Source organism: Chaetura pelagica, unplaced genomic scaffold (assembly GCF_000747805.2).
Source record: "Chaetura pelagica isolate M959 unplaced genomic scaffold, ChaPel_1.0 scaffold47, whole genome shotgun sequence".
NCBI classification, from domain to species: Eukaryota; Metazoa; Chordata; class Aves; order Apodiformes; family Apodidae; genus Chaetura; species Chaetura pelagica.
In genome coordinates, this window is record NW_009954140.1 from 407,730 (window position 1) to 420,512 (window position 12,783).

General features: G+C 47.8%; 1 protein-coding gene across 1 annotated transcript; it reads right to left on the reverse strand.

Annotated features, from left to right (window-relative positions):
- Positions 1-553: 553 nt before the first annotated feature.
- On the reverse strand, positions 554-4,981 carry LOC104393176 (melanin-concentrating hormone receptor 1-like). The gene is made up of 2 exons (XM_010002647.1): positions 4,924-4,981; positions 554-1,602 (listed from the first exon to the last, which is right to left on the reverse strand). The coding sequence occupies exons 1-2, from the start codon at positions 4,979-4,981 to the stop codon at positions 554-556; spliced, it is 1,107 nt and encodes a 368-aa protein (XP_010000949.1).
- Between the last annotated feature and the right edge of the window lie 7,802 nt (positions 4,982-12,783).

The following is a 12,783-nucleotide window of genomic DNA, read 5'->3' on the forward strand; positions in this document are numbered from 1 at the left end:
AGGGCAAGTGGCAGACCTAGGTGAGACTTCTGGCCCCAAGATCTCTGTGCTGTTTGCTTCTAGGATGTGAGTACAGCCATCAAAGTTTGTAGCTTGGATTTATTTAAAGAAAAATAAATGGCATCATGTTTTAAAGGTTCAAGTTTTGAAGGAGAAGAGCTCTATCTTAGCATAGTGCTTAGGAATCCTGGTCAGGACAAGTGGCAGGGAATTGCTGGGCAGAGTTGTGGATGGAGGGTTTACTTTTCCAGGGTGAACATTCCCCCTTGAAATCCTCTGTCCTTTCTCTCTTTTTCCATCCATCCTCCTTAGGGACCCAATGTCTTGTATGACATTCCTCCTGTGCAGGAGTGGGAAGAAGGGACAGAATACAGCACCTTGTATGCCAAGGGCAGTGTAGGAGCAGAGCCCTGCAATGAGAAAAGGAGGCACCTGGATTCCTGGAGGTGGAAGTTTGTAGTTCATACACTTCACCAAGAGTTGCCTAAAGTTGCTGATTCTCCATGGACTTTACAGATCTGAAAAGTTTTTGTTGTGGTCACTTCAGAGTGTCCTAGTGAACAGCCACAGTCACAGGCAGTGAACGTGAGGAAAATTCCTCCAGAAACTGAGTCTGCTGGGTGGATTCTGGTGCCAGTTTCAGACACGCACTAGCCTCTGTCATGCTGTTGTTGTTGGCAGAGCTGCTGGTGCAACATGGCTCTTTTGCAGGGTGAATGGCCACTAAGAACTGGCGCTTGAAGTTCTCGCTGAGGACAATGTAGAGGAAGGGGTTGAGGCAACTGTTGGCATAGCCCAAGCTAATGGCAAAATTGTAGGCATAAAAGAAGGCCATGGATGGTGTGTCAATGCCAAGGTGGACCAGCTGGAGGATGTAGAAGGGAGCCCAACAAATAAAAAAGGCAGAGCAGATAGCAACTGCCATGTGGGTGACTTTCTTGGTACGTAGGCGGAGGCTCCTCTGGGGCAATGGGACCACAGTGGTGGCCATGTGCTGGAGGATCTTAAAATAGACCACACAGATCACAATCAGTGGCACAGCAAATGCCAGCATGAACTGATAGAGTGTGAACCAGTAGATATCAGTCTCTGGGTTGGGAAGCAAGAGGGCACAACGGACTGTCCCATCCTCCAGAGGCATGAGACCTGCGTACATCCACACGGGAATGATGGTCAGGAAGGAGAGGAGCCACACCAAGCAGATTACTAGAGCTGCAACACATGGGGTCCTGACGTAGGTAGATTTTAGAGGATAGACTGTAGCCAGGTAACGGTCCAGTGTCATCACCGTAAGGATGTTGGTGCTGGTGATCTGACTGTTGGTGTCCAGGGCAGTGATTATGGTGCATAAGGGAGCTCCAAAGTACCAGGAGCCATTGCCTAGGAGCTGGTGGATGAGGAAAGGCATGCCCAAGAGGAAGAGGAGATCCACAATGGAGAGGTTGAAGATAAAAATGTCAGGCACAGTCTGTTTGCATCTCAGCTTCTTCTTCTTGACAATAGTGTAGATGACAATGAGGTTCCCCACAATGCCCAGGAAACAGATGATGCTGAAGAGACTGGGCATGATCACATTGGTGTATGGTGCTGGCTTCTCTGCTACTGCCAAAACAAACCAAAGCAATGAGTACAACCTAGAAGCATCTTCTCTACATTTCTGTGTGCTTGCCCTGTTCTGCAGCTGGATCCCCCACAAAGATACAGCTTGGAATGATGTTTTAGACCCTCTGCTGTACTTGGAGAGGCTTAGCTGGGGATTTGACAATTCCTCTGCCACCCAGTGCATGCAGTACAGGCCATATATAGATGTCTTTCCTCAGCTCTTCTGATGTACTTCTGTCCTGACTTGAACCTCCCCAGCTCTCTTTTTGGGGACTAACATCAGACTGGTGTGCTTCTGCACTTGGAGTTGATAGCAACTTTTCTTCCAGGAAATGCTGCATGTCCAGCCCTTGTGAAGGGAGTGGATGAGCCAGCTGGTGCTTTCCACACCAGGGCAGTAAAGTTCTGTGGGTGCCAAAATCTGGGTGGGCTGCCAAAAAATGGGTATTGTCAGTGCTCAAGCTGTTGTGTCAGAAAGCTTCAGCTCATCTGTTGGGTGATTTGTCTGTTGCTGTACAGTATGAGACACAGTCCATTGACCATGTAGGCAGAAAACTAGTGCTTATCTAAATGCTCAGAGCTGGGACTGTACCCTGGCCGTGTCTCACCTCTCTTGTAAGGGTTAGGCCAGAGGATGCACTCCTTCCATCTTTCCTTCTTTGTCCTTATCACTTTTTCTAATTTATTTTCTAGAAAGAAATCCAGGTGTGTGGCCAGACAGGGATTTGGCAGTATGTTTGAGTGGCCCTTCAACAGGGAATGGCTTAGTTGTACATGGATAAAAAAATGGCTTTAAGCTATTGTCTGTGTTCTTCTGGATGTAGGTGGATTGCAAAGGCAAAATTCTTGCCTAAACACGCTTAGCTCATCAGTGTTGATGCTTGACTGTTGCTGATTGGAGCAAAAGACCCAAACAATCAAATTCATATTTGCCCTGTCCCCAGCCCAGCTTTAAAATCACATTTTCAAGCCAAGTGCCAACCCACAGGGATCTCTGCTCTTGGGCACAGAGGGTGGGGGCTAAGGCACCAATTGTGGTCCTCTCTTCTGCTGGGCTGTCATGTGCAGTGTGTGATGGAGTCTTAAATCACCTTCTCAGCTGAGGCAAATCTCATTTCATCTCATTACTTCTCTCCTGTGAGACCTGATTTTTTTTTTTCTGGGGAAAGGCTTTGTGTGAGTTGTGTGTGGCTGTTAGAGACACATGACAGCCCCTAAGCCTTGGCTGCTTGTCTTTTATTGAATTGCAGATGATACAATGTGGTGTTAATTGGAAAACTTCCAGTCACTCTGCTGTTCCATCTCCCTAGCAGCCTTCACCTGTAGAAGTGGAGAGGTCTCCTCCAACAGAATGTAGGGAGAACTCTTAAAAATGAGATGAAGGGAAAGAACAGATACTCATAAGGATCTGTCTTTGCTACAGTGGTGTCTGTTTGCTGAGGTGCTATTTGCCAACTTTGACCTCTAGATTTCTTAAGTACAAACTTCTCCAGGTTTACTTTGGCATAGAGAAGCTTGACTGAACTGGCAAGATGACTGGGGCTACACCCCTAGCCTGTGGCTGGAAAGGTAGGTGTGTGACATCCCAATTGTGTAATATTTCAGTGCTCTTAGAAGAGGGGCATGATGAGCTGCCACTGCCTCAGTCCTGCTGGCACTAGGAAGCAGCCAGCTTAGGTAGAAGCCAAGATCAGAATCCAGTAGAGCTGTTGCAGCACCATTTTATCTCAAAGCCTCTACATGAATGACAAAGCAGCCACTGAGACACAGTACAACTGACAGGGGCCTGAAGGTGAAAGCCAGGCTGGGTTGGTAAGACAAAAACCCTGGTCCAGGCCATTTGTGGGGGGTTAAATGGTCCTTGTTCTTCCTGGCATCTCAATAATGAAAGGAAATGCCCCATGTGACATGGCTTTTGATAGATAACTCACTGTTATCAGCACTCTATTGAGATATGATACTTAATCTTCAGCATCCAGCCTGTGCATCCCCTCAACATCCAAACAAGTCTCACACCTCCTTAATACCTGAAGGTGGCAGACCAGAATTTGGAAGGCTGACTGTAGTTATGCTGTTCTGTGTACAGCTATTATGAGTTGTCTCTTTTAGTCCCAAACTTTATGAATGTGGTGAGAATGGTTTGTATGAGTGAAATGTAAAGGCTGCCTGGTTAGCTGTAAATTAGGACAAAAGGTCTCTTTCCTGCAGAAGAATCAATAGAGTGCTCATGGTGACCCTTTAACATTTGGAATTAACTCAGTTGGCCTTAAAGCAAAACACATGCAAGCCCAAAGGCTTAATGTTCTGAACAGGGCTGCAGCATCTTTCCTGCTGCTGGTATTTGTACAAGCAGGACTTTCAAGTGTCCTTAGCTGGAAGCTCATGTGAAGCTCTAGCCCATGTGTCTATTATGGGCTGGAGTCAAGAGTGCATGCCTATCAAATACTCAAAGTTATCTCTTTTCTAAAGCCTCTTTCATCTTGAGATAAGGTTGAATCTGAATTTCCAGTGCTGCTTCTGTGCACACCCAGGTGGCTGTACTTTATTCACTGAAACAGCTTCAGGAATTTATTTGTCCTTGATTGTAGATCTGTGGCTGCCCTGTTACTCTCTTAGAAAGGTCCCAAAGGGGGACTGTGCTATGTGAACTGAATGAAGATGGGTCTAATATTTTTTTCTCTAAGGCAATTGTTGCCCTCAGTCATGCCCAGGTACAGAAGAAACTGTCTGTATTGCATTTTGGAAAGAGGCACCTAAGGTATGTGCTCAGTTTATAAAGGACATGCTGGTGGAGAGGGAGGCAAAGACCACATGTAAAGCACCTTCTGTTGAAGAGTTTCACTAACTTGCACCATCGAGAACTGGCCTGCCTGACCCTGAACCATTGATTTTTGTAGCGTGAAGAAAGCATGAGACTGCCGGGGAGCTCTGCTTCCCTCCCCAGCGCTCTCTCATGCCCTCCTTGCCGTGTTCCCTGCCCAGCTGGGCGGCTTCATCTCCTCCCTGCAGCTAAAACCAAAGGGCTGTTACTGCCTCACAGACAAAAGCTTCAAGCCTCTGGGGCCAGCGGTGATGTTCTGGTGCTGTGCCGTATCCAGGGGCTTTGGGGGGGCTGCCCCAGCCCCCCGGGGACCCCCCCGCCCGTCCCGGAGCTGTCCCGCCGCGGGTGCTGCTCCGGCCCGGGGGTGGGGACCGGCTGCCCCTCGGCCCCCGCTGGGCAGGAGCATCGCAAGAGGCATGTGCAGGAGGACTTGGCCCTATCAAAGAAAAACAAAAAAATCAATCCATCAGTCTCGGCGCCCCCGCGCAGCCCCTGCTCACCTGAGCCGTTCCGAGCCTCGGGTGCGGAGAAGTTGCGGGAGGAGTTGGCGGGAGCCATGGCACCGAGCCCTGGTGCCAGGGATGGAGAAAGTTGATCAGGTTCCCTCGGTGGATCCGCTGAGGCCATGTGGTGATCCCCCCCCAGCCCCCTTTTCCCGGCCGAGGGTCGGACAGATTGCGGGGGCTGGAGCCCTCCCGAGCCGGCGAGCAGCGGCTCCGCTCCCGCCCAACGCGGAGCAGGTACTGACATCAAGGAGCAGCTGACTCCGCCAGCCACGTCGTCTGAGAGCATCCCCCCCTCGCCGTGGGGTGGGAGGGAGCGGCGGGGCTGGGGAGCTGCCCTCCTCCCTGCGCAGTGCCCGGCGGGGCTGCAGCCGGAGCCCCTTCCCGCACAGCCCACCCCGAGGGGGCGGCAGGATCTGCTCCCTCCCGACTGCCGGCCAGCCTGCTCTTGCTATCGTCACTGGGAGACAAACAGCGGATTTTGCCTTTTAAGTAGCTCTGCTCTCCTGCTCTCGGTGTGTATCTTTCTCTCTTGCAGAGATACAGGCAGTTTTCATCCCTGAGTCATGGACACATTCCCACTAGTGGGGTAGGAGGATGTCAAGCACCAAATTGCCCACTGAAAACTCTGTTGTTTTGACCCTCTCACCCATGTAACTATTTTCAACCTGAGACACTTGTAATTAGTTCTCTGCTGTTCCACTTCTTGCCACAGGTAATTCGTTTCCTAGCTCCAGAAATGAGCTCTATTGCTAGCTCAGATTTTGTGTTCGTTTTTTTTGGCCTTAAATACTAAGCAGGAACTCCTTTGGGTTTTGAGAATTGCTTTGCTCTTTTTCTGTGCCTTGCCAGAGCAGTAGCCTGCTCTTTTCTGATGATTTTGTTGTCCTTCCTGCCTACTGTTTATACATGAGTTGGGTTCCTCCATTATGGTTTGATTAAATCACATGTTACCAGGGTAAAAGGATCATCCTGTACCTTTGAGCATTTCCTGAAATAAAAAGCACAGTATTATGTCAAAAGCCTGCAAGAAAACCAGCAGCAACAGCCAGCTTTTTCCTCTGTGGTTGAGTGCAGTGCAGGGGATTGGGTTTGTTTTATAAAAACTAGGTCTGTCTGGAAGTTTAAAGGCTGGCATCAGCTGCAGGCACCATTATTTGGAGCTCCATAAGGCTGTATCAGTCAGGACTAGAAGTTCTCTGTACCAATATAAAAGAAGCCTAGCACACTCATACCACAAACAATCCCAGCATGGGCTGTAAACCAGATTTGACAGCAGCATTTTTAGTATGGACCTTTCATTGTATCAGCCAAAGGAATTAATCATCGTTAGGTTGTCCTCTAGTGGACCAGCAGTAGACAGAAATGTGGAGATGCTTCACCAAGGCATTGTAGTTCTTAAGAACTGGAGATAGGCTGGGGCCAATTTGTCAAGCTATGAGGTTTTTGCTGAGTCTCTGGAGTTGCCTCAGTCAGTCATTTGCCCAAGAAGTTTTTCCCTGGCAGGTATCTGTGATATAGATGACAGTTTTGAACCTGTACTGTTGTTGAAAAAGTGATGCTTCTCAGTCACATAATATTTTTTAAAAGACCCTTTTTTTCTCATGTCTTGGGCAAATCCTAGTGCTCATCTCTATGGGGTTACTGCTGCAAAACAAGCTATGGTTAGTGTGCAGAGAGGATGAGCTGAGGCAGGAGAGCTATTGTGAGCAGGTTGATGTCCTCTGCAGTGAGTGCCTTTGTGTAATTTCATTTAATCCAGTATTGAACTATAGAGTATGAGTGTTTGCGTGGGAGACTGGTGGGTAGTTGCTATTCCAAACATTTTCCCTGCATAGACAAGCTCCTACTCACTTTCCCTGGAGAGGAACTAGCTATCTTGCAGCTTTCAAGAAGCTGACTTTTAAATTTAGCAGTTTCCAAAGGACAGTGTTATTTTTAATTTGCCATCTCAAATGTTGCTGTTCACTTAGAAACTGCCTTGCATTTGAGGAAACTGTAATTCCTTCTTCCCAGCTGTAGGGGCATGATAAATGACATCTGCTCCACCCCTGATGCACACATGTCACAGCTGCAGTGACAAAGCTGTGCTCAGCACTTGAGTGACTTCCCCAGCATGGCTGTGTGACTGTTTTATTACTGGGCTTTTACAGCAGACTGAGGAGGTTTGGTTCTCCCTTTTTGTTATGTCAGTATATGGAATATCAATCTATGGAAGTTCTTGCCCCAACAAGGGGCTGGTCTCTATAATTCCAGCCCCACCAAGCTGAAGGGATAGAGGGAAAGGAGAGGAATGTTAACTGCAGCAATTGGTGATGCTCAGCCTGTCTGTGCACAGAGTTCATTGTTGCCAGGAGGAGCAGGCATGGCAGTCAGGTCATTATCTCACTGAAGACTTGAAGACAGCAGGTGTCTGAAGGACTTGTTCTGTGAGTGCTCATGGACTGGAAACTGCAGCAGGGAAGAACTCTCAAGGGGCCTTGGGATATAGCTGAGGAGTTGTACTAACCACTCCATGTAATTAAAAGGAAGACTGAGGCATTAAGCCCTTGGAAACACATCTTAAAAGATTTATAGTAATTAACATTTATGTAGAGAACTGCCATCTCGACAGCCTAATGATGCAGATAAAGGTGTGGAAATGGAGTTGAGCCCTTGAACAGAAAAGAAAAAAAAAATTACTTCCTACAAACTTGGTATCACCACTATCCTTAGACCATCCTCTCTGCAACACCACTGCTATGAAGAGAGATAGTTATCTCCCAGAGCTGCTGCTAGGCAAATTCCATGACTGGGGAATGAATCTGGTTGGTCTAACAGTGGTTTAACCCTGAAAGACTCTTGCATTTCAGTAATGAGTTATATTTCCTGCATCTATCCCAGCTGGAGATCCTATCTTACGCAACAGAAGTAGAACCACAGCATCCCGTGGGGCAGAAGGCAGTGCCAGCTTCTGTTACTGTGCTACTGAAACCCTCTCCCCAGCTCATTTCACCAAATAATTTCTCATTAAATGGAGACTTTCTCATTTGCTAAATATTTATGTAATGCCTAGCTACTGCTCTGATTTGCACTCTAGAGAGAGGAGACTTCACTAAAAGCCAAGTTGCTAATCCTCCCCTCTTAACTCATTGGTCTCCTTATTCACAACTCTTGGCTTACAGAACAGGCCTCTACATTTTTATTACTTAGTTCTTTGTATTGATCAAATAGCCTAATGGGTGAAGTTTCGTCCTTGCAGTGGCCTTAGGGGTGGGGATGATTTAATTCAGGATGTGTCAGACATGGTGCATCAACCCTCCTTACTGGCCAAGTACTTGAATCTTGCTGTCTCTGTCTCACTCCTTTTCAGGCAAGACTGGTAAAGCAGTTTCCAGTTCATCTATTTTTGCCTCCCTTGATTATGGAAAGTGAGTCTTTACTATAACTTCTCATCTACAGGAAAGGAAAGTGTCATGTGGCAAAGTTAAATAATTTCCCTAAGGCCATGTGCTGAGCTTGAGGTCAAAAATTGACAGTAATTCTCCCTGCACCAGCACTGGCTTAGGCAGCATCTTATTTGTCTTTTTGCAATGATTATCCCAGCACAACTGTTTGCATCCCCACAGAGGAATGTGTGCTGAATGTAATTATTTGATTAAAGCAAACTAAACCCCAGAAAACCCAAAGGTTTGAAGGAGCAGCTTTGTCAAGGCAATTTGGTGACTCGGGTTGCTGTCATCAATCTAGATGTGTGCTGCATAGATGGTCTGGCTGTTGGGAAACAAGTTGCTGTTGTGTCTTGATGCTTGATTCCTTTCTGACCAGTACTTTCTGGTACCATGTGATCTGGTACTGCCCTGAGCTGGTGAACATGAAGCTGAGACTCAGCTGTGAGCAAAGCCCTGATTTCCCAGCCCCCAGACTCTGCTTTCTCTTGTGCCTGTGTCTCTCTAATGAACAGAACAGAGTGAATTTCCTTCCTCACCTGCTCCATAAACTCACATGTGGCTTTATAGGAATACTTAGCTAAACCATCATCTGCACCCTCTTGTTATCCATACTGGGTTTCTAATTAATTAGCACAAAGTGGGCATTTATCTGAACCCAGATGACCACCTCCTCTCTCCCACAAGCTTCCTGACCTAAAAATGATATGTCCAAGCTGCCTGGTCAGTCCTGGCTCATTCTAGTCCCACGCTCCTAATTTGAGGTTTAAGTCTTCAGCCTCTGACCATCCCAGTTACTTGCAGTGAGCCAAAGGCCAAGGCAGCAGCCTCCTGTGGTTTTATCTTGATTGCTAAAGGTTAGAGAATCCCAGAGACAAAAACACAGCCAAAAATAAGAAGGGGCCAAGCAGGGCTTGTCCTGTGACAGGGAATCTGAGAGGCTGGTGGGCTCCATGGCTGTCCACAGCCATGTACTGAGGTCAGGGATGTGGATCTGTGCTCAGTGAAACGGGCAGATCCCATCAGCAGAGAGAAGCTGCTGGCAGCTCTCAACATCCAACAGAAACAGCCAGAAGCCCCCAGGGAAGCAAATCCTGCTGCAGGCTATGGTGTTAGTCACTGTGCTTCCCATCTACAAGAACAGGCATTAGTGCAAGAAGGAGGAAGCTGTAACCTGAATTCCTCCTGAGTCTGAACTGGGGAAAGCAGCTTTGGCTCAGTTTTGTAGCTTGTGGGTAACTGCACAGGGCTCAGGAGGAGGCAGAGCAGGAAGATTGATGCACAGGGGTTGGCAACCAAGAATAGATGTCTGCCCAACCTGAAATGAGGGCTCTGACAGCCTTTTCAATGAGAATAATAGTGTTGAACTTGGAAATGGAAATTACAGATCTGAGACAGAGCAAAACTAAAAATCCTCAGAGGTTCAAGTCAGGGAGATGAGATAAACTCTAGTCAATGCTTGAAAAGAGCTGTCACTTGAAATTGCAAATCCAAGCACAAGGATTTATGACAGCTAATAGAGAGGTGATCTTTCATAACCAAAGACTGCAATCCTGCTGCCTGAATCTGAGCAAGGGCAGGAGGGGGCAAAACAGTAATAGCTGATTTTTGAGCTGCAGTACATTGAATCTACCTGAAGTCCAGTAAAGCATTTGATACAGCATCTCCCAGGACATGCTTTGGTTGGAGAAGCAGAAAACCTGTAAAATAAGGAATTAAATCACAAATGAGACTGAAGTCTTGTGTTCAGAGGAGAGCTGTTAGTGGTGGTAGCAAGGGATGGGAAACTCTCCTGATGGGAACCTTCAGGCCCCAGGAAAAGCTCAGCTCACTTGGGCAGTCAGGTTACTGGAGTAGCCAGATGTTTCTTTCCTCTCTGCTTCCACCTGGAAAATCAGCCATATGTGCCCTGTGCTGCTGCTGGGCATGGAGATGTCTGCCAGGGTTGGAGGCTGTGGCTGAGGGCACTGGAAGAGTTGGGAACCTTTTAAAATGATAATAAAAAGTAAAGTGACGCTCACTTATGAAAACAATCTGTAAACCACTCAGCCCCTTGGGCTGTTAAACATTAAGAGCAGAGACAGACATTTCAGCAACAGCAATCAGCATTTGTTCTCAGCTGGGAGCTCATTAGTTGGAAAGATGGGAGAGGAGCAAGATGTGGGTTTGGTGTGAGCTCCCTGTTTAACATGGCTCAAAACAAGGCAAATGCAATTCTCGAAGGGATCAGGTGAGATGTTTCCCTGACAGGAGTTACTGCTGTTGCGTAAGATGGGAGTGAAACTTCCTCTGCAAATGTGTGTGGATTTTTGGTCTCTTATGTCCAGATCTCCGCGGAGGGTTGAGCTGCAGGAAGACTAAGTGGGTCAGGGCAGAGTCAGAGTGCAGGGAGATGAGTGAGGTGGTGCTGGGGATGGGCAGACCTGGTACCATGTCCAGTTTTGCAGGTCAAGCTCACAAAACAAGATGTTTTCTGAAATGATGCTTGCTTTCAGACTCAATGCAGGTTTCAGGAGAAGGGTTAAAGAAGCCAGAAATTGACCGTTTTGCTGATTGCCTTAAAATATTTGGAGAGAGTTCATCTGGACAAAAATCAGCCCCAAGTGTTATTTTTGATTGACTTGGTTCCTGGAGGGCTTTGCAGCAGTAGAGGATGCAGATACATCAGTGTGATGCTTTCTAAATGTCCCAGTTTGCCACTGGGTCTCTTTCTCTCCTCTCTCCCTGATTTTTCCCTGCTGTGTGAGAAGGGCTGTTGGTCTAGAAGGCAATGGAGATATTTCTACTGCCTCCTGCTCTGGGTTATTCCTCTATGCAAAGACCATTTTCCACATCCTAAGCCACCACAGCACTGTGGGTCAGTGCACTCAGATTGTCTTCTTGTCAGTGCTGTGCACGGTTGCCTTACTCATGCCTTTTTCTTTTCCCCTCTGACTTATTTTCCAGGCTGGGGTGACAGTTAATGCCTTTGTAAAGCAAATTAAATGTATTGTGCAGAGTTCTCTAGAAAAGAGTGTGTGTATGAATCTGGGCTGTTGGGCTTGTCAGCAGACCTGAGAAACCAGACCTATCTCTAGGTCCAGGTTTCTTTCCCATCAGAAAAACATAGTTAATTAAAGCTTTCTCCTGAAAGGAATTTCTTAGCCACACTAGAAGGATAACAAAGCAAAAGCCATGTCCTTAATCCTGCCCTTTCATCTCCTGGAAATTCCTTCCTCTCCTGTCTCTTTCTGTGTGTCCTGATTGTTAAAAGAAATGAGACATAATTTCCACTTGGAAAAAAACCAAGACAAAACTCCAGCCCAGCTGATCATGGCAGAAGCCAAGGAGATGGGAACTGAAAGGAGGGAGCTGTTAATGAAGCATCAGTTGTGAGCCAGGGGCAAGAGCTGGAGCCTGTCCAGATGGCACCACTAATTCCCTGCATCCACTTTACATGCATGTCCTCTCCAAAGAGCCCAGCAGAAGGGCTGTCCTTCACAGCACTAGTCAGCCAGAGCCTTGCCCACAGCCCTGAGAGGGAATCTGGGTTATTCCAGGCCTCCATCCGAACTCCTTCCAGGGATGGGGAATGATATCTTCCCTTCTGACTGTCAAGGAAAAATAGAGCCCCAAACTTTGTTTTAGGTATTGCATGCCTGCATTATTCTGGGAGGAAGGAGCAGAGCGTGCAGAGAAGCAGGGAGAAAAGGGAATGGAGGGCAGGGCTGGCAGCCTGGGGAGCTGGGGGGTGTTGGCATGGCCCCAGTGGCAGAGCATGTGTGGCCAGGCTGACAGTGCCCTGTCTGCAGCCTGGGTGCCCACAGCTTCCCTTCACCCCCAGTCAGCCTGGATATTCATGTTTCCTGGCCTGACAGGTAAGGCAGCTTTGCCACTAGTCAGGAGGCCTGGAGAATGGGATCAACGTGAGGCAGGCATGCTGTGGAGTTAATCTCCTTTACTCCCTGATGATGGATGGAGCTCATTGCAGGCATTAATCAAGTCTGAGTGTGCACCAGGCAAAATGGATTAGGCACTGTGCTGTTGGCAGAGGCGTGTCCCGAGTCCCTGGGCAATCCTGGAGGATGCTCAGCACAGTGGCAGTGCCAGCTGGGGCTGCAGTGCTGTGGTGTGGGTGACAGATTATGGCTGCCAGATCTCAAGGAATGCTTAGCTGTTTCCCTGCTTCTGCTCTCCAAGCACTGGTTATACCTCTGACTGGGGACAGGGCTGGGAGATGGGTCCTGTCTATGGCTGGACTGTGCTGATCTGTGAAATCACTTTCCCAAATAACCTGTGGAAGCTGCTGGGATGGTTCCAGTTGCAACCAAACATTTCCAGTTCTGTGGTCCCTAGATCTGCCTGTTACCCAGAGGAGACTCAACTGCCTGTGCAGTGAAGCTCAGATGCAAATGAAGATGAAGCATCATGCAACCTGGAAACACAGGAA